Source organism: Hemicordylus capensis, chromosome 10 (genome assembly GCF_027244095.1).
Source record: "Hemicordylus capensis ecotype Gifberg chromosome 10, rHemCap1.1.pri, whole genome shotgun sequence".
Lineage (NCBI taxonomy): Eukaryota > Metazoa > Chordata > Lepidosauria > Squamata > Cordylidae > Hemicordylus > Hemicordylus capensis.
This window is the reverse complement of record NC_069666.1, coordinates 28,326,676-28,347,934: the sequence shown is the minus strand read 5'-3', so window position 1 is coordinate 28,347,934 and position 21,259 is coordinate 28,326,676. Positions and strand designations below refer to the sequence as shown.

At 48.7% G+C, this 21,259-nt stretch overlaps 2 protein-coding genes across 3 annotated transcripts in view; one reads left to right on the top strand and one right to left on the bottom strand.

Annotated features, from left to right (window-relative positions):
* The window catches only part of CA12 (carbonic anhydrase 12), a 33,915-nt gene extending 24,723 nt beyond the window's left edge, over window positions 1–9,192 (top strand). Inside the window, exons 9-10 of one of the 2 annotated variants that reach the window (XM_053272837.1) lie at window positions 5,334–5,421; window positions 6,787–9,192. In XM_053272837.1, the coding sequence (XP_053128812.1) occupies window positions 5,334–5,421; window positions 6,787–6,868 (170 nt within the window). In that variant the 3' untranslated portion in view covers window positions 6,869–9,192. Of the gene's footprint in view, window positions 1–149; window positions 3,778–5,333; window positions 5,422–6,786 lie in introns of those variants that run through there. The other variant, XM_053272840.1, reaches the window with a different exon arrangement.
* The window catches only part of USP3 (ubiquitin specific peptidase 3), a 92,514-nt gene extending 74,137 nt beyond the window's left edge, over window positions 1–18,377 (bottom strand). The window contains exons 1-2 of the mRNA XM_053272835.1: window positions 18,228–18,377; window positions 15,558–15,651 (exon numbers count right to left, since the gene is read on the bottom strand). The gene's annotated coding sequence lies outside the window, so the exon portion shown is untranslated. The remainder of the gene's footprint in view (window positions 1–15,557; window positions 15,652–18,227) is intronic.
* Between the last annotated feature and the right edge of the window lie 2,882 nt (window positions 18,378–21,259).

Genomic DNA, 21,259 nt, shown 5'->3' with positions numbered 1-21,259 from the left:
GTTTCACTCCACTTTTAAGTTGAAAATCCTTTGGAGCTCCCATGTGGCAAATCCCTCCCAAGACTGGGCCTGGGCTTGGGCTTTTGAACCACATTAACTGACTCCTGTTGGTTTCTCTTTGACTTTTCAACATCTGGGGGATATCGAAGATGCCTGCAACAATTAACATTCAGCCCAGCAGAGGGAGAGAATGGAGCCCCCACATCTTTGGATCCAGCCTTTTCTGTCTGGTCAGGTAGAAATGAAAGTCAAGCAAGCAGTATGTCCAAATCGACCACCCAGCCACAAACACGTAAACGTTTTAAAATGCAAGTCTGGAATATGCTTGCAAGGGCTCGGGAGGCAGGATCTGAACATACTGTGCAGACTTTCATTTCTCTGGTACTGGTGGTTGCTGCATGAGAACTGGTGGTTCGTTGGTGACGCCACATTGTGAAGGTTGCACTTGTCGGCACTGCCTCATTTGTGCGCAGACTCTGCATGCAATGAGCCTTGCCCATCAATTCCCAAATCTGCTTTCTGTTAAGGATGGAGAAATGGTACACTTGGCATGTTTACCTTTCCCAGCATGTGTGCCCATTTCCATTTAAACTAGTTCTTAATGCTGTTGTGCTCTGCCAAAGCTTGAAGACGATTCAATCTCTCTTCCATCAGTTATTGCCCGAGATGAAAGGTGTCAGGTTAGTTACTGGCAAAATTTTAATACAGTCGGTTACTGGCAAAATTTTAATACTGTATTTACCTGAATCCAAGACTAGGTTCCCCCCCCGACAATGGTAGAAATTGGGGGGGGGGAATCATCTTAAATTCAGAGTCCTGTTTCATTTGGGTAAATATGTATACGCTGTATTTAACCCCTGCTTTTAAGGAGGTTGTCTTAAATTGGGAGTCATCTTCTGTTGGAGAAATACAGTTGGTAGCATCTACACTGAATAAGTCATAAGATATTCAGAGACCCGTCTCTCCAGAGTGGCTTTTTTAGTGCCTGCTGTTTCTGTTGGCTGCATTTTAAAACTGGTGTTAATTAAGAAGCCACATTTCAGCCCAGTTCTATACTGTTCTGCTGCCTGTCGGCTTTTACTGTTTTGTCTTGTTATTGTGATCTATTTTTGTTGCAAGCCGCCCAGCAGCACTGTGCTGGAGGGATGGGGTAGTTGCTAAATGAGTCCCACAGACATGAATGGGACTTCCGCCAGTCATGACTAACTAGTTTGGATGCTGCCTTACGGGGTCTGGGTAAAGGGTCTGTCCATGACCCTTGCCAGGCATCGAGTTCCAATTGTTACCGGCAATTCAGGGATAAATTTCCAAATTCCATTCATCAAACATGAGTAATATCACCAGCTCCCGAATCCCTCACCCGGACAGAAGTGCAACATACTAGGTACACCACCAGAGCATGCTACGGGAAGGGGTGCATTGTGGGTGGGGCATCAGCAGAACCATGATGTGGCGAAGTCTCTAATGTTGCAAAAACGCGTGTGTGTGAATGTGCTGCAAATCACCCTAAGGCAGGGGTTCTCATACCTGGGGGGCCTCAGATGTTGTTGGACTGAAGTTTCTATCATTCCCTGCTACAATGGCCTTGTGGCAGGGGGTGATGGGAGTTGTAGTCCAACATCAGAAGCCCCGAGTTTCCACACTATTGCTGCAAGGAGGTAATCAGTTGTATTTCTAAATACCTCATGTTCAATCCCTGGACCGGGGCGTAGGGAGCTCACCAGCGCTTGCAGGATGAGCTTGACCGGCAGCCCCCTTTCTGTGTGTGCACATGCGTGTGCGTGTACACACGCACATGCACTAGTGCACGCCAGCCACACATCCTGCATATAACTTCATACGCAGGGGGCGTGGTCACCAGTGGCAAGACAGGTGAGCCAACTACCTGCCCGCTGCGCTGGGTGATTCATCATGTGCTGTTGGGGGTCAGGGCAAATTAGTTCTTTCGCTGCCCGACCAAACTCAATGGCGCGTGAACAAAGCACCTAGTACAGTGTGCTGAACGTAGGGACAGACGAGCAACTGGCAGCCCTCTGAAGGTATGGGGAGAAGCCTCTGGCGGCCCCTGGAAGACCGTGGCAGTCGAGGGGCGCTCATCCCCCTCCTGTGCTCAGTGGTGGCCACGCGCCTGCCCTGGATCCTTGCAAGCTTGCTGCGTTCACTGTCTAGCAGCCCTTTTCTGCTGTGCATGGAAAACTCCAATCTCTGCTCCTCCTTAACTGCATTTCTTGACTGCCTGCTGCACTGTTAACAGCTGTCAAAGCTGACAGCTATGACTTCAGATTAGCAGAGTGCTTGACATTACTGAACCCAGCATAGGAGGTCTTTAGTTCAGTTTAGCAACAATGGCCTTCATCAAACAACCAGGGGTCGGGAATATGTGCGTTAGGGAAACCGAGACAGCCAACCGAGACATAAGATCTGTTCCATGCCTCCCTCTCACGTCCGTGAACAGCCTCGGATCCCGACTCCCTTTGGAAGAGAGATCCCTGGAGGTTTATTGTGTTTTTGTAATAGTTGGTTGCTTTGCAAATACACAGGCTGAGCGTTAGAGGGTGTTGAAATAGCAGTGCACTTCGAATGGCTGGCAAGAGGTTACCGCAGAGCCTCAGAGGAAACCGTGCACCCTAGGGTGCTTCAGCTCACTCCGCAGCTTCTGGAAGCACCCTAGGGGGCCCAGTTTCAAAATCTCTCCAAATCTCAGTCCGGTCTCTGTGTCTTTCTCAGAAGCCGGCTTCTCCCATCAGAATCATTCAGGGCCAGCCATTCTCAGCCATTAGCTGACATGAAGAAACATCAACTGGCCTCCTGGACCAGCTGGCTGGCGTGTGTTGGCCAGCAAGCCTGTATAGCCCAAATCCCAGACTCACAACAGTAGGTGACCCAGGGGCGTAGCTATAATTGAGCGAAAGGGTTCAAAGAACACGGGCCCCCACTCCCCTAGCTACGCCCCTGAGGTGACCCGTGCTTCTTCGACCAGTTTTCTCTGTTAGTTATTCCCAGTGGTGAAGGAAGACAGGCACAGACAGGTATGAAGCACCCACAAAATAACTACAGGGTGTTGGCAAAACATTTCACCCAGGTTTATGATCTTTGAGTTTAAGGATCCAGTTATTGCTAGATCCAAGCATGATCGTTCTGGTCCAACAGTCTGTTTCCAAGAGCAGGAAGTCAGATGCCCTTGGAGCTCATGAGGAGGAGAACACGTCTTGAGGCAGCAAGCATGAATTGTCCTCTTTGCTAAGCAGAGTCTGCCCTGGCTTGCATCTGAATGGGAGACTACATGCATGAGCACTGTCAGATATCCCCCTTTGGAGATGGGGCCGCTCTGGAAAGAGCACCTGCCTGCTTGCCTGCAGAAGGCCCCAGGTTCCCTCCCTGGCAGCATCTCCAGGTAGGGCTGGGAGAGACTCCTGCCTGCAGCCCTGGAGAAGCTGCTGCCAGTTAGGGTAGACAGTACTGAGCTAGATGGACCAGGCAGCTTCCTATGTTCCTAAGAAAAGAAGCTGCAGACAGACATTGAGAGCCTGAACAGGTGACTTCTTTCAGTGCCTGTTTGGGGCCATCTGTCCCTAGAGCAGGGCTGCACAGCTTTGACCCAACTACAACTCCCATAATCCCCAGCCACAGTGGCCAGTAGTCAGGGCTGATGTAGTGCAACATCTGCAGGAGATTGTGCAGCTTTGCCCTAGAGCAGAGCTACACAACCTCAGCCCACTGCCACGGGCCCTCTAGCCCTGTCCCCTGTGTCAGACTCAGGCAGCCAAGATTAGCCAGGCCCCCTGCATTTCATGTCAGACGCAGGGGGAGTAGTCTAGCTTGCAAATGGGGCTACGTGGCCCCGTTTGAGAGCAAAATCAGCCAGTGCCGCATTCGCAGCGTGGCCAGAGGCAGAGAGAACCGCTCCTGGCCACGCTGTGAATGTGGCGCTGGCTGCATTTAACTCACAAATGGGGACACACAGCCCTGTTTGCAAGCTAGACTACTCCCCCTGCATCTGACACGGGGGTGTGGCTGGGGTGCGAGGCGCGGCGGCCCCTGAAAGGCACGTCCTGGGTTCTTTGAACCCATTTGCACAATGGTGGCTCTGCCCCTGATTCAGAGTCCTGTTCTTTGTGAGTAAATGCAGGTATAAGTGTATTTCGCTAGCCTCTGCTTTTTAAGGGGGTCCTCTTAAATTCAGAGTCCTCTTCACTTCGGGTAAATACGGGTATGTACCTGCCTGCCGGTCTGGTAGTGGGATCTGTAGATCAAAGAAACCGAAGCAGGCAGTGGCAGAAGCATAAATCTGTCCTCCTTCCCCCTCCCGGCCCCCAATCAGAAGCAGAAGTACTGCAAAAAATACGCATATTCCACTTTTCAACAACAGTTCTCAAAAGTTGAAATAGGAGGAGGGCTGAGCAGGGGGGCTTCTTTCTCAGCAATCTGTTCAGAGATGAGCAGCTGGCAAAAATCCCCCGGGGGCGGGGGGAGGAGATGCTAAAATCCAAGCTCCATCCCCACTAGCAAAGGCATGAGGTGACTGTTTTCCTAGCACTTATATTCCAGTGGGTCCACATTGATTCTGCATTTCCCTTTTTCCTTCCACCCCCCACTCCATTTGGGGGGGGGTCAAGCTCCAGGACACAATGGAATGAGCGTGGGCATGGTTTCTTCAAGTCCCTTTTGCAGCAGCAGGGACACCTCTGTGACTTACAGAATGACGGCTGAAATGTCTCCCACCCCATCCAATGCTTCTTTCTTCTGCGGCCAGCTTGGCTTCACTGCATTCAGTTCCCACTCTGCAACTAACTCTGCTGAATGGAACTCACTCAAAACCCATCAATCAGGCATGCTGCTTATGGGGCGGGTGTCAGTCATGGGCAATAAGGAAGCCCAGCAAACCCACGAGGGACCTGCAGTCGTCGTCCTTCTTCACAGAAACAATGGAGCTCAAAAGGTAAACCGGGATCCAACCCCGATCCAGTGCCAACCCAAGGAGACGCTGCTGGAAATCCCAACGGCATCCCCTCCACCACACCCACACCCCATCTCTTGACCCAAACCCCACCGGAGTGAATGTGAGCTGTGCCAATCATATTAAAGATGCAACCATAACAGCCTTCAGGGAACTCACGTCTGCTTCAAAGTTCTCCCTCAACAGAGCCGGTTCATTTTTATTCATCCCTTTGGACATTGGCCTCCAGAGAAATCCCTCTGCCCCGTTTGCTTTCCACCAGGAAGGGGCTGCAGCACATGCTTCTACTGCATTGTGAAGCACGGTGTGGCAAGCAGTTAGGGGCAACTAATCATGTCAATAATAACAACCTGTTTTTCTCCCCCCCGCCCACCAGGTTTCGTTCTCTCTGTGGTGTTAGCCAGTAGCTTTGGAGCTGTTGTCGTTCTCGCTGCAGCTTTTTGGCTGATTCGAAGGGGGAAAAGGTAAGGCGCTTGGCACTCATTACATCAGGGCCTGTTGGCTTGACGTTTTGGTTCCCTGTTGTTGCATTGTCCTGTACCAACCAAGGAGTCCCAAAGCGGGAGGACTCGTACCCATAATAAGGGCACTTTAAGGGCTCCCAGGGAGTTCTCCGAACCCTTCTGTCAACCCACGTTGCAGCCGACACACTATTTGTTCCCCATCTGAGGACCGCTGGCTTAAAGCCAAGATATCCTCAGCACTGTGTCTGCTACAGAAGGGGAGGGAGGAGGGTGGAGACCCGCCCCCCCTCTGATCCTGATTGGCTGGCTACGTGCTGAAACTCACTGTACCCCTCCGTTCAGCTGTTTGACAGCTTTTGGGAAATTAGCATGGAATTCTCCCACTGAAATTAATAGGCATGTCCCTATTAATTAATTAAGTGTGGATACAAGCCAGGGACTGGAGTGACATGTCTCATAGTGAGAGAGAGAGAGTGTGTGTAGACCAGGCCAGCTCAACTTAGGTCCCCCAGTTGGTTTTGGACTACAACTCCCATAATTCCCAGCCACAGTGGCCAATAGCCAGGGATTATGGGAGTTGTAAGCCAACATCTGCAGGAGGGTCTCAGGCTCTGTGATAATGGATGAAAATGGGTGGGATCATGTTAATTGTAGATGTTCTAGGGAAAAATTGTGAATGAAATATGATTTAAGAGAGTGCTATGTGAAGTTGTTTGAGCCATTTCTGTCTATCACGCATTGAGCAGCCTTGCTGCAGACCCACACACTAGAAATCTCTATGGGGCACCTGAGCTGAAGGCTTGTTAAAAAATGTTGGGAACGCCTGTCCTATACAATTAAGCAGACCAAGCCCATTTAATTAAATATAAGCCCAAAATCTGGTTAAATAAATTGCAGTTGATCAACCATATTCATTTAAATCAATTAAGCAAGCAACTACATCTATATAAAGTTGCAAAGCCAATTGTTTTTTTTAAAACACACACTGTTTTTAGGCAATACATACATATGTTGTAGCAGGCACTCCCTGGAAGAGGCATTCTTTCCTGTGTATGATCAAAGAGAGAAGGCCTCTTCCAAAATGGTGCCAGACCTCCATAGTTTATTGTCAGTACTTGTATTTAAAGCCCCCTAATGGCACAGCGGGGAAATGTTGACACCAGCAACTGGATGGCACACTTTACTTGTATTTTAAGAAAAACAAAACACAGTTGACACAAAGAGAAGACGTTGCCCGATTAATCAGAGATGCCTTTTACTTGACTAAAAAGGATATAACCAATTGGCATTGCAAGTCCACAAGAGAAAGGCTGATGTTTCTGCATGCCACTTTTGGCCTTTGCTAACCCAGATGTTCCGTTTCAGTGCCAAAACGTCAACAGAAGACAAAGGGGTCGCCTACAAGGCAGCCAGAAGCGAAGAGCAGGAGAATGCCTCCAAAGCATAAGCTCCTGCCCTTCTGCCATCCAAGTCACTTTCCATGCAGGGCCTCTGCCAAACACTTCTGCATCCTGAACAGCTCAAAAGCCGAAGCATCCCTGTAAATCTCTTGCTTGTCTATTGATCAAACGAAAATGGTTTTTTCCTGAACACAAGAAGGAGGAGCATATACATTAGTTCTCTTCTGTGCAATCTGGACAGGAGTTTGCTATGGAGCAGATGCAACAAGGCTAGACAGTGGGTCACCCCATATCCAGAGTCCCAAAGTGACCCAAGCAGCACCTCTGCAGCAGTGGGGAGCCTGGCTTATCATGTAGCATTCCTGAATGAGAGATGGAGGAGGAGCAGCAGCAGTCCAAGGTATTGCAGCCCCTGAGGGGAGAGCTGGTTTGGTGGTAGCAAGCAGGACTTGTCCCCTTAGCTAAGCAGGGTCTGCCCTGGTTGCAAATGAAAGGGAGACTAGAAGTGTGAGCAATATGAGATCTTCCCCTCAGCGGATGGAGCTGCCACTCTGGGAAGAGCATCTGAGGTCCCAAGTTCCCTCCCTGGCAGCGTTTGCAAGATAGAGCTGAGAGAGATTCCTGCCTACAACCTTAGAGAAGCCGCTGCCAGTCTGTGTAGGCAATACTGAGCTAGATGGACCAAGGGTCTGGCTCAGTATATGGCAGCTTCCTCTGTTCCTAACACCCCAGGAGGGGAACCCCCTTTCAAAATCAGGTAAGAGGGGAGTTGACTAGCAGCCTCCTCTCCTTGTGCTGCTTGCATGTGAGGGGAGGCATACCTCCTTGCAGAACTTGCAAGGGTGGGGGTACGGATCTCACTGCCTTGCTGCTGCCCCCGTAATCCACTGCTCGAGCTGCCTGCCTCGCCTTGCCTCATGTTGATGAGCTGCTCCTGTCACATGCTGGCAAGACACATCCTGAAGACAGTCATTCATGTGTTAGCTACTGTATAGGTGGTGGTGGGGTTTCCCCCCTTATCACCAATACAACTAGTGCTGCTAATCTCTAGCAATCTTATCTACTGGGTCCAGATCAGGAGTTCCCAGACTTGGTCCCCAGATGATATTGGACTACAACTCCCATCATTCCCCGGCCAAAGGCCATTGTGGCAGTGGATGATGGGAGTTGTAGTCCAACCACAGCTGGGGACCAAGTTTGGGAACTCCTGTATTATACAATCAAGCAGCCAATACTCCATTGTTTTTATTGGCCCAGAACAAGGGATCGGGGTATGAATCAAAAACCCCAGGCATAGCGAGTCCTAAAGCAGAACTGTGTCTTTCCTCAGTCCTCTTAGATGTACCTTCCTTCCTGTACCATTGGCATAGCTAATGAAATACCGGTGCTGGGAGAGAGCCTGAGTCACAAACGCCATTAGCCTTCTCAGAAAATATGATGGTCATTGTACAATGAAGTCTTTGACTTGCATATATCAGAAGCCATAACTCACATCTCCCCTTGTCTTTGTTAGACCATTTCCTGGTCCTACTAAACCAGGAGATCTCAAACTTGGGTCCCCAGATGTTGCCAGACTACAGCTCCCATCATCCCCAGCCACAGTGGCCTTTGGAGTTGTAGTCCAACAACATCTGGGGACCCAGGTTTGAGAAGCCCAGCACTGCCCTGTAAGCTTGTGTCTTAAGAGCTGCAGTTTCCTGCAAGGAATTTTACAGCACCACCATTAGTTGGCTGAGTCAGGGCAGCAGTTGGATATTTCAAAAAATGGGCGAGTTCTATGAGAAGCTTCCAGTTGAGGGGAAGAAAGCAGAAGGCAGCAGCTCAGCTGGGGAGGGGGTCAGGAAACAGGGGAGGGGTGTTTCTTGAAATGAGCCCAGCACATTTCAGGTATCCAGCCCTTCTTTCAGAGCAAGTGGTAAGAATATGGAGACAGCGATTCCAAAGCAGGGGTTTTATAAATATATCCAGCAGAGCAGGGGTTCTCAAACCCGGGTCTCCAGATGTTGTTGGACTACAATTCCCATCATCCTTACTGCATAGACAGAGGCCCCTGCGGCTGGGGATGATGGAAGCGGTATTCCAACAACACCAGGGGATCCCAGTTTGAGAACCCCAGGGATAACCAGTTTGTGGACTGGGTTTCCAGTAAACTAGGTCAGCTCACAAACTAGTTTGTGATTATAACAATCTAGGATTAGCCCCAAACCAAATAAATATTATTTCTTCCTCGTGGTTGTGGGCAGGACAATAGATGGAAGGTGCCATTTTGTATAGAAAGTTATGTCTCATTATAACTATGAAGTCTTCTGTGTACAAAATCAGTAATTGTAACTTCATGTAGCAGCACACAATAAATATTTTTTAACATTAAGAGCATTGTGGCGACTCCTTTCTTCAAGTATTTATTTTTTATTTACACACACACCTCATTCATCTCTTGGGTTGTAGCCAGGGAACATTTCCTGCCTGCCAGGGGTGTAGCTATAATTGAGCGGATGGGTTCAAAGAACCCGGGCCCCCAAGCTCCTGAGGGCCTCCAGCTCCCCCCTCCCTATCTTCTCACTCCAAGGAGCCACCAAAGAGGGGGGTGAACACAGGGCCCCTCGCCACGTCCCTGCTGCCTGCATTTCCTTAATTCTCTGTCAAGTAATGCTCATGCAAGCAGAGGCACTCTTACCCCTGGACTTTGGGGCCAAAGTCCAGGGCTTCTACACCCCCTGGGGCCCCCCAAATGGTCTTTAGTCTGTCCTGGGTGGTGTGGTTTGTGCCCTCAGTAACCTATGTGTTCCAAAAGAGGAGAGGAGAGCTGGTCTTGTGGTAGCAAGCATGACTTGTGCCCTTAGCTAAGCAGGGTCCACCCTGGTTGCCTGTGAATGGGAGACTTGATGTGTGAGCACTGCAAGATATTCCCCTCAGGGGATGGAGCCGCTCTGGGAAGAGCAGAAGGTTCCCAGTTCCCTCCCTGGCAGCATCTCCAAGATGGGGCTGAGAGAGATTCCTGCCTGCACCCTTGGAGAAGCCACTGCCAGTCTGGGAAGACAATACTGAGCTAGATAGACCAAGGGTCTGACTCAGTATATGGCAGCTTCCTATGTAACTATATAAATGATGCTTAGCTTGCAGTGGGGAGCCTCCAAAAGCCTTTAGGTCCAGGCTCCAAAATTACCTAGGGGCACCTCAGCCTGCAAGCTATAGCAGAGAATTCTGCCTTTTATTCAAGTTATATGTGGCCAATTAAGCTTCCTTAGAAAGGGACGTGGGTCACAAGAGTGGAGCAATGTCTTAATTACTCTCACAGCATCCCGCCCTATTGCTCTGTCCGTCTGTCTTCCGTGGAACCCTTGTGGGCAAGCATTCCTAAAAGGCAGGTTGCCACCAAGGCCAAACTTCCCCTACAGCTGCAGGCAAAGGCAGCTCTTCCATGAGGCAGAGCGAGGCAGGAGCCTCAGGCGCGGATGTGAGGAGGGGCCCCATAGTGGGCAGCAAGTGCTCCCCCCCCCACGGGGCACCCACCTGCAGATGGGGGAGTGTCTTGCCTCAGGCAGCCACATGTTTGGCCTGACCTTGGCTGCAAGCAAGTGTTGGGTGTGTTCTTGAGGCCCACTCAGTTCATGCAAGGCAGGTGTGGACCTGCTGGGAACATGCTCTGAAATCGAATGCCCGGGTGCCCAGGGGTCTGCAGTGGACAAAGCTGAACAGAGTTCCTCTGAACTTAGAAACTTTGAAAAGGCCTGGCATACGGATGATCGTTAAAGTCAAGAAGGGATGTTACAGTGCGGGGTGGTTGAAATCGCTGATGTGACTCCATAACTGGCATCCTATGCCTCTCATGGGGTCTCAGACACAACATGGAATATAGGAAGCTGCTGAGTCAGACCATTGGCCCCTCCAGCTCAGTACTGCCTACTCCGACTGGCAGCAGCTCTCCGAGGTTTCAGGCAGGAGTCTTTCCCAGCCCTACCTTGGGATACTGCCAGGGACTGAACCCAGGACCTCTGGCTTGCTAAGCAGAGGCTCTGTCACTGCTCTGTGGTCCCATTCATTGTGGCCTGAATGATACAGCAGAACGACTGGACCTTTATTCTCATTAAAAACCGAAGCTTACATCTAAGGTAGGGCATCAATTCTCTCAACAGCGCAATGTATGTTATATTATTTATATATAAGATTTTGGGAGCAGATTATATATGCTTTCGTGTTTCTAAAACTACAAGTCATTTTTGACCACAATTTAAGGATACTTTTAAAAATAAAAAACATCAAATCATGGGAAGGGGTTGCCAAGGAGGTGCCAACACCGTGCAGTTTTCCAAGCACGATTTAGAATGCTGGTCATTATCGCCCATAAAGCTACTGATAGCACCGTCAAAGATGTCTTGCATCTAAGCTATGTGCCACCGTCTTGTGACTGCAAAGAGCCACCAGCATCAGAGAGCAAGAGAGCTGTCTTGTGGTAGCAAGCATGACTTGTCCCCTTTGCTAAGCAGGGTCCACTCTGGTTGCATTTGAATGGGAGACTGCATGTGGGCACGAGATCTTCCCCTCAGGGGATGGAGCCGCTCTGGGAAAAGCACCTGCCTGCTTGCACACAGAAGGTTCCAAGTTCCCTCCCTGGCAGCATCTCCAAGATCAAGCTGAGAGAGACTCCTGCCTGCAACCTTGGAGAAGCCGCTGCCAGCTTGTGTAGTGAGCTCGATGGGGTCTGACTCAGTATATGGCAGCTTTCTAGGTTCCATGAGCCTGAAGAGAGAGATAGAAGTTCTACCAGCTCCCCTCAACCTGTTAGGGAATCCCCTCCCACAGCAGAGATGCCCAAGCACTACAAGATCTACAAGATCTGGCAATGGCCCAGAGCGGGGTCATTGCCAGCAATTTGATTTCCTTTTTATTTTGTCTGGAGTGGTCATAGCTTTTGTTAACTATGCAGGAGTCTTCAGGATGCGGTGGGATACAAATATGAATAAATTAATATTAAGCACCTACAAATTCAGCACAGAGTCAAGTCGCAGAGGTCCTTTGCTTGATAGCAAGCTCTTGAGCAGACCTTTGGATTTTTGCACTCCATCTTCTTAAATAGCATGTGGCTAGCATAGGGCAGGAGAGGCTTGCTTGGATTTTTCATCTTGGACACGCCAATGTCTTGAGCAGGCCACATGCAATAAATTAGGCTGCCCATCAGGCACAGGGGAGCACTTCCATGACCAAAGGGTTGGTCTCCCCTGGTACCAAGGAAATAGCACTATCTGCTTCCAGGCCAACCTGCTTTTGGAGGGGTTTCCATTAAGGGACACCTAATGGCACAGCGGGGAAGTAACTTGCCTAGGGAACAAGAGGCTGCTGGTTCAAATCCCCGCTGGTATGTTTCCCAGACCATGGGAAACACCTCTATCGGGCAGCAGCGATACAGGAAGATGCTGAAAGGCATCGTCTCATACTGCATTGGAGATGGCAATGGTCAACCCCTCCTGTATCATACCAAAAGAAAACCACAGGGCTCTCTGTGGGCGCCAGGAGTCAAAACTGACTTGACGGCACAACTGTACCTTTACCGTACCCATGTAGAAGACATTTGCCAGCTGCACAGGCTCCCCGTCTGTTTCCAGGCCCAATTCCAAGGGCTGGCTTTCATCTTTAAAGCCCCAAATGGCTTGGGGCCAGGTTTCCTGAGAGAGCGCCTTGCCCCATAGGTCCCAACTCCTTGGACCTGAAGGTCTTCTTTGGAAGCTCCAAGTGCCGAAGGTGAAGCAGGGGCTGCTAGGGAGAGAGGGGCCTTTTCAGTGGTGGAAGAGCCTCCCCAGGACGGCTTGCCTGGTGTCATCACTTTGTTCTTTTAGATACAAGGTGAAGACTTTTCTGTTCACTCAGGCTTTTAAAAACTGATTTAAAAATAAATATTTTGTATTTTATTTTTTAATTTATAATTTTGTGTTGTAATTTGTCATGTTTTATGTGTTTTCATTAGTTGTTTTTTTTATGTGGTGTTGTGAGCTGCACAGAAAACAATTTGTTATGGGGTGACAAATAAAGTTTATTATTATTATTAATTATTAACAACAAACATGCAGGTTGGAATTGGCCTAGGAAGACCCTGTGTGCAGAAGCTGGCAATAATCCTGAAAAATGCAAACCGATGACCAGTTCTGACTGATTGCTCTTCATACGTATATCACTGCTGGGCATACAAAAACCCTTCCGTGCATGATGCAAATATTACGCAGGGACTACTGGACCACAACCAAAGAGAAGTCAGACTAATTACTGCTGAGGCCAGACCACAAATTGTACTCACACCTAGAAGACAGCATAACCACAGCTAGCACTGCTGCAGGTGTTGTGATCTTACAAAAGTACTGGACACAGCAGAGAATAGGAGTGGTTCTCCTCCTGCTTTGCTCTTGGGATACAAGTGGTGAAAGAGAAAGTACCTATGCACCCATTTCCTTGCTCCTGACCTCACCTTGTTATTGTCCTTGGAGTACAAACACAGCAGAAGAGAAAGCAAAAACCAAGGAAAGCTTCAAGCTTAACTTGAAATGATAGCCCAGGGCTTAAAGCAATTATTGAAAATTAGCCATCCACATCATTGTCCAATTAGGGAGAAGCCAGCCCATTTTTAAGCAGTTACTTTAATGGGTTATGAATCAGCAGGACAATTTGCATCACTGTATGATGATAGTGCTAACTTTAAAAAAAAATCAGGCTATTATGCTTATGACCAGGTTCATAATTAGGTTTCACTCCTAGTACGAGTCCTGGGGCCTCTCAAGGCCAAACACAAAGAAAAAACAACATCTCAGAAACAAAAGTGAGTGCACTGAAGTCAGTCCAATCATCTTGCTCTTTAATCTATCCCATGTCCATACAGTTTGCGCTTTCCAGCCATATCCCACAATTTTTAATGCACAATTCTCCAATATGAGCTACTTCAAAGCGTAACCAGCAAAAAGCAAACACACACAAACACCGTTCAGTTTCCTTGCTCCATTCTCTGGACCATTTCAGTGTGAAGCCGAATAAATACTTGGAAACCATTTCTGTCCTCAACTTTCTCATCAACCAACATAATAACGAGGTGGCATCATACACCTTTGCAGGAAAACAGATGTCAAAATACAGGCAATATTTCTAGATCATGTCAACCTTTTTTCTTTCTTTTTTACTGCTTCCATTTTTAAAACAAGGTTAATATGCGTTTTTCCTCAAGCAGCCATCTCCACGTCACACGTGGACATAAAACAAAAACAACCTTAAGTTACAAGTGAACGTAACAGCTCTTGTGGTAAATATTGTGGTAGCCTCCAACAAGGATTCATAATTCATGTTTTGGAAGAGACGGGGGGGAAATAACCAAGCCAAGTCAAAAGAAACAAATTAACCTGACCAAGAAGGAGAGAGAAACATCTCACTTGTAAACACTGTAGAAACCCACATACCAAACAGGACAACAATAGAGGAATACAGCAAGTTTTGAGGCAGGGCTTCTTGCACTGAAGACAGATCATCCTGGAGAGAATCTATCTATGTGGTCACTAAGAGTCGACACCGATTTTAATCAATCAACTAAATCAATCAATCAATCTCCTACTTGGTTCCCCAGATATTGCTGGATTACACCATGGGATGTGGTGATGACCACCAGCTTGGATGGCTTTAAAGGGGGCTTAGACAAATTCATGGAGGAGAGGTCTATCAGTGGCTACTAGTCTGGTGGCTATAGGCCACCTCCAGTCTCGAAGGCACAATGCCTCTGAAGACCAGTTGCAGAGGAGCAACAGCAGGAGAGAGGGCATGCCTTCACCTCTTACCTGTGGGCTTCCCAGAGGCATCTGGTGGGCCACTGTGTGGAACAGGATGCTGGGCTGGATAGGCTTCCTTGGGCCTGATCCAGCAGAGCTGTTCTAATGTTCTTAATTCCCATCACCCCCAGCCACAATGAAGGCCATTGTGGCAGGGGATGTTGGGAGTTGTAGTCAAACATCTGGTGACCCAAGTTTGAGAAGCCCTGTTTTAAGGTGTCAGCAGCCTCTTTGCCCAGTAGCCACGAGACCAGAACATACACTTCATAAAGGCTACATTGATACACTATTAGATGCTGCAGAATCACACACATTCAAGTCTGCTGGGAAGGACAATTAGCACCATCTAGTGGCAGATTCGTATGACCCAATGAAACAAGCAGCCGCCTTTTTAAAAAGTCTCAAGATAAGTTAGGGAAGCAGGAAAATGCTTTGCTGAAGGAACCTGGCTTTTGTCTAGTGCCTATTGGAATCATAACAACATAAAACTGTGGAGTTTGTTTCCACTGTTTCAGGAGATTGTTTTAAGCATAAATGTCATCGTTAAAATAAATAAAAAGTAGGAAAGCAAAGAAAATATACATACAAATATGAAGACTTGGACCAATCAAGAAAAAATGCAGGGAAAATGTGCATACTACTAAACGCCCAGGCCAGGCCAGTCCTGAGTTCAGTGCTGAAAGTAGCACAGCCCTACTATACCTTTTAAATCGGACACATGCACCCTCCACAAAATGTCAGTTCCTTAAATATGGAGGTATTTTTCCAACTGGTGGTAACAAGATATTTCCCCTACTTTTCTCTGATGCCCACACATGAGTCTACAAATAGCACAGCTGAATATTAGAGCCTTTCCAGATGACACTATGCCAGAAAATGCAGAGTGCTCTTCGTCAAAGCACACGAAAGCCTGGCTCTCTGAAAGCGCGAGATCTCCTACCTGCAAAGAGGAAGCACTAAGGCATCACGTCCTCTGTGGCTTCTCTGTGCTGGGTGCATCTGCCGCTGGGTGTGCTGAAGGGTGAGCTGGTGGTCTGAAAGCAGGAGAAATACAAGTCAGTCTGTCGTCTGGTTACGAGCTAGAGAGGGAGGCGACCATGAGAAAGCCCCTTGCTTTGCTGGAGAGAAATTGAACTCCTTCCCCATAGGAATGGCAGGGAGAGAGAACCTGGGCCCACGGCCAAGTCTGAACCTTGAGACCTATTAAGATCATCCGGGGAAGTCCGGATGCCGTGGCGCCCAGCTTGGTTGGTGGCCACTCAAATCAGGGCCTTTTTTTAGGGTTCCCCCAGGACTTTGGAACACACTCCCTAACTAGATCAGAGCCTCCCCTTCTCTGGATGTTTAAGAAAAATCTGAAGTCATACCTGCTTAATCTGTAGTTTTGAAGTTGTGCTTTAGAATTTGTATCTATATTTTAAATGGGGCTTAATTATATTAATATCTTTATTATTATTGTGTTTTGGAATTGTAAACCGCCCTGGGATTTTTAGATGGGGTAGTATAGAAATGTGCTAGCTAAATAAAAATAAAAATAAAATAAGGGTGGGGATGCTCATGCCTTTTGGCTTACTACCCCCTGCTAGGCTTGGGGGGAGATAGAGGGGAGCCCAGAAGCACAGTGGAGGCCCTTGGTGGGAGCCCGGAAGCAAAGTTGGGACTCAGAGGCCTGAAGGGTTCTCTCTCTCAAGACATAGCAGAAGAACCCCGCTGGGCCACACTAAAGGGAGTCCACCCCCCAAATTTCCCCCCAGTCAGATGTCTCTGAGAAGCCCGCCAACAGGCTTGAAGGGGAAGACCAGTCCCTCTTACTTGCCTCCCAAAGCAGGCTGCCTCCAAACATGGAGACTCCATCTAGCCACAAAGGAAATCCTGCTGCAAAAGGCCTATCCAACTCAGCCCTCCATTTCCCACAAGGGCCCATTAGATGACTCCAAGAAGCCCATAGGCAGGGCTTGAAGGCAACCATCCTCCCACTATTTGCTCCCCCATAACTGGCATTCAGTGGTATACTGTCTCTGAGCATGGAGGTTCCGTTTAGCCACCGTCAGCAGTAGCCATTGAAAAACTTCTCCTCCTCCTGTCTAATCCCCTTTTAAAGGTGTCTAAGCCAGTGGCCACCAGCCCCTCCTGTGGCAGCAAATTCTGAATTAATTAAGTCCCATCTGAAGGAATCTCCTTTTGTCTGTCCTGAATCAAGCAGTTTTGCAAGATTGCAGCCCTGGTTCTAATGTTGAGGGATGGGGGGAAATCACTCCCCCCTGCCTTTCTTCTTTGAAAACATCAACCAACTTCTATCTGCTTCAGCTAGCAATTCCCAGCCGTGGGTCACCAGAAGTTGCTCTTTGGTCACTGTCGCGGGAGACGATGGGTATTGTAGTTCAACCACATCTGGGGACCAAGGATTGAGGACCCCAGTTATAATTCCTACTCACTGGGTTAAGAGATAGCAATAGCAATAGCACTTACATTTATATACCGCTCTATAGCCGGAGCTCTCTAAGCGGTTTACAATGATTTAGCATATTGCCCCCCAACATTCTGGGTACTCATTTTACCAACCTCAGAAGGATGGAAGGCTGAGTCAACCTTGAGCCCCTGGTCAGGATCGAACTTGTAACCTTCTGGTTACAGGGCGGCAGTTTTACCACTGAGATCCTTTTGAATGGTGGCTCTCTGATCTTTTTAGCCCGGGAACGAGCAGCTGGCCCTCTCCAACCCCAGCACAGCGTCCCTCCCAGTGGCGGCTGCTGGGGTCTCCCTCCCTGGTGCTTCTTTTCCAATTGTGCGCCCTTTGGGGCAGGGGACCCTCTTCCTGCTCTTTTGGCTCTGCAACCCACTCTCTTTGTTGAAAGGCATAGTGGACAGCAGCTCCATCAAGAACAGATGGGCCCGGCCCCCTCAGGGAAAGGCTGGCCTCCTTAGGCGGACCCCCCTCTGAGAGCTGGGCCAAGCAGGAGCTCCTCCCAAAAAGGGCGGCTCCCTTGTCTTTCATAGGGGGAGAGCAACTGTCCCAGGTTGGCCCAGAATAGTGGTTGTTTCCTGTTAGATTGGGAGCCCTTTGGGGCAGGGAACCATTTTTTAAATTCCTTTTGCTCTGTAACCCGCTCTCTTTGTGGAAGGCTCTTTTTGTTACAAAGCAGGTGGGCAGCAGCCCCATCAAGAATAAAGGAGCCCCCCCCCTCAGGCAAAGGTCGGCCTCGTGATGCGGCCCGAAGGGGAGCAGCTCCTCAAAATGGCGGCCTCCCACCCTGAGCAGGGGGAGAGCAACTGTCTCTGGTCATCAGCCCAGCTGTGTGTCCCTCCAGTGGCCCCTCCACTTTCTCCTCACAACAATCCTGAGAGGTAGGTTTCAAAGAAAATATGAATAGTCAAAGGTCATCTGGGAATGTCATAGCCATTCGTTTTACTTAGATTGTTTCTATACCCTCTTCCAAACAAAATGTCCCAAGGCAGTTTACAAATGAGAAATTAGAATAGTATCCGTTTCTAAAGCAAAGGATAGTTAAAACAGCAATTAAAATCAGCAGCTGAACACTCAGACCTTAAAGGGCGGGGAAGAGTTTTAACAAGTCCTCTCTCTCTGGTCTTCCCCCCCACCTCACCTCACCTCTGACAGCGAGAGTCACAGAGCCTCCAAGGGTTATCTTGGCACACACTTGGGAAGACCGACACCAAGCACAGTCTTCTTCACCTGCGGGCCAACAAGCAATGACTCACAGACACCAATGGCTTCTCCAAGCCGACCCCCAACCCCTCTCCTTGCTTCAAGCCAAGGGCTGGTTTGCAATCAAGTCCGTCCCCATGTTCAGCTGCAGCAATCAAAGGCCTCAAGGACACACCTGGGGGTGTGACCCATTCCTGGCCCTGAACTGGTGGAGGGCAGCTGCTTGAAAAGCAGAATGCCGGGCAGGGGAAAGCATCTCCTTCCTCTTCCCAACAGCTGGCATAGAAGCCAACATGGTCAGTTTCCTCTCCGTGGGTTTCTGCTCCCCACACTGAACTCGCCTCCCCCCACACCTGAGCTGATTACTCTGAAGGAGATTTTTTTGCCAGTGCCGCTCCTATGCACCTTTACCCAGAAATCAGCCCCACTGTATTCAACAGACCTTACTCTCAAGTGGACAAGAGATTGCACTTCTTGTGCTCAGCAGTTTGAAGATCCTGGATGTCCAGGAGAGAAACGGAAGCACTCAGTGGTCTCCCTCAGCCGTCAGACCAGAGAGTGCAGAGCTTCGACTGGATCATGCCTAGTGCTTCTGCAGGCACTGGGCGACCAGGTTCCAGTCCAAGGGTAGCTCATGAAAGCTTATGCCAGGGTTCTCCAACCTGAGTCCCCAGATGTTGCTGGACTACAACACCCATCATCCCCAGCCACAAAGGCCATTGTGGCTGGGGGTGATGGATATTGTAGCTTAACATGTGAGGAGACAGGCCCAAGAGCTCTGCCTTACGCCACAGTAACTCTTGTTGTCTTCAAGGTTCCACAAGACTTTTGGTTTTGGTTTTATAAGTAACCTCTTGTGACTGAAGCACTGGCTTGTACACATTGATACCAGAGCACTTCTGCCTGGATTTCATGTCTCTGTTGCATGAGATACTTTGAGAAGAGATGGCCCAATCGTCAAACCTCGGAACTGGGGGGCTATTTCCTTGCCCAAGCATATGCCTTAGGGCTGGCAGCTGAGACTCCTTTGGAATGTTGCTCTTTAAGCCTCAAACTCGGTTAGCAATATATTGATTGCAGATCAGCTACTCAATACTTCTTGATGAAGAGCGCAGGGCTTTATGCTCACAGAAGACTTCAGACCTCCTTGGCATCCATCTGGAAGGCAATACTCCAGTGTAGAATTACAGAAGGGAACCCAATACACAGGATTAAGTAGAAAACACAAGCAGTTATTTTCTTTGTAGGAAGTTTTATTTCTTTAAAAAAACGTATGTGTTCCACATGAAAGTCCCTTGGGGCCTCCTATAAAAGCAGTTTACAAAATAACCTCAGAATCTAACCACATCCAAGTATAGCATCAGGAACACACACAAAAATTAGGCAGCCCTGTCGGTCCATTAGAAGAAAATCCAGAAATGATGTAGGGGAATGCCACCAACACACACGTCACAAAGCAGTGAGTAAGCTTCCAAGTTCTCCACAACACTTCATGAGGCTGGATGTTAAGCAAAACACCATGGGCAGAAGGAGGAGGGAGCAAGCTGACATGAAAAGTCTGCAATTTGTGCAGATGGTTTGAAGACGACTCCACTTCTGCTAGTTGTAAGACAGGCTGCATTGAGGAGAAACACAATGGCTAGCATTTATTCTTTTTTAAAGAGCACAAGATCTAGCAGTTACTTGATCACACAAGTCCATTGCAAGGCAGAGAACAGAAGTTAAGAATCATGATTGCTTTTACACTGACAAAACTGGTGATTAGTTTTAGATGGAGCCAAAGCGGGTACTATTACCTAATGGAGGACATCCAGCCTCCAAAAGGTTAATATCTTTGGGTGGTAGATCTTTGTGCAGTTATAAGATCCCTTTACTGCCTTTTGCAGATTTTCCAAATCTGGCTCCAAGAAGAGGCTTATCCAGATGTTCTCAAACATGGGTTCCCAGATGTTTTTGGACTACAAATCTCACTACCCCCAGCCACGGTGATGAGATTTGTAGCCCAACAAATGTTTGAGGACCCCTGGACGAATGCAATGAGCTCTGCACAAAACCTCTTACCCCCAAAGGGCAGACGGAAGACTTTTCCATTAGACCAACTTGTCTCCCCACCTCCCACCTGCTTCCTGTTTGGATTAACATCCAGTCTGAAGAGCAACTCTGGATAACTCAAAAACTTGTTCACAATTTTTGTCCACTTTTAAGCGGGTCCCAGTAAAGACTCTGACTCCCCCCCCCCTTTTTTTTTTAGAAGAGCTTGTTTTGCACATTAGCAAGACTGTTCTGGCAGAACCCCTTGGCCTTTTCTGCTCATCACTATTTGGTCCCTCCTTCAGTCACTGCCCTCCAAGCTTAAGCCTATATTGAAGTCCTTCCAGGCTCTCCACTGCTGCTGCACTGCAACTCCCATCCCTCCAGCCGCAATCTAGTGTTGCTGGAGATAATGGGAGTTCTAGCTCAACAGCTGGAGCTCCAGGGTTGTCCACCCCGGTCTTAGAGGCCAGCAGTCTTGGACAGAGCCAAGTCTCCCCGGCTCCTGAGGCAAGGCAGTGCGGTAGCCAGGAGTGAAGGCTTGTGGGTCCAAGTGCACGCTCCTCCTTTCTCAACCCACAAGATGACTGAAGACCTGGCTCCGACTCTCTGCATGGCTGCTCAGTTCACACCTGGCCCATCACACACTCTCAAGCTAAGCAGATCGTTGCGGAGGTCAAAGGAGAATGCCCACATGTGCTGCCATAGCAGGCGACACATGGGATACATGAAAAAGCAATGCAAAAAGCCTCCCGATTCATGCCGTTGGTTCTCCTTCAGTTTCCACTCTCCCTACTTCACTGTTGGTATTACAGGCTGGAGCCTGGACAGTCACCCTGCGATCTTGCACACAGCACTGTTCTGCTCGGCCACACTCCACTTTCGCACTCCCTTATCTTTGAGCCGGACTCAGGTTGAACTGGATGTGCAGACAGCCACTGGTT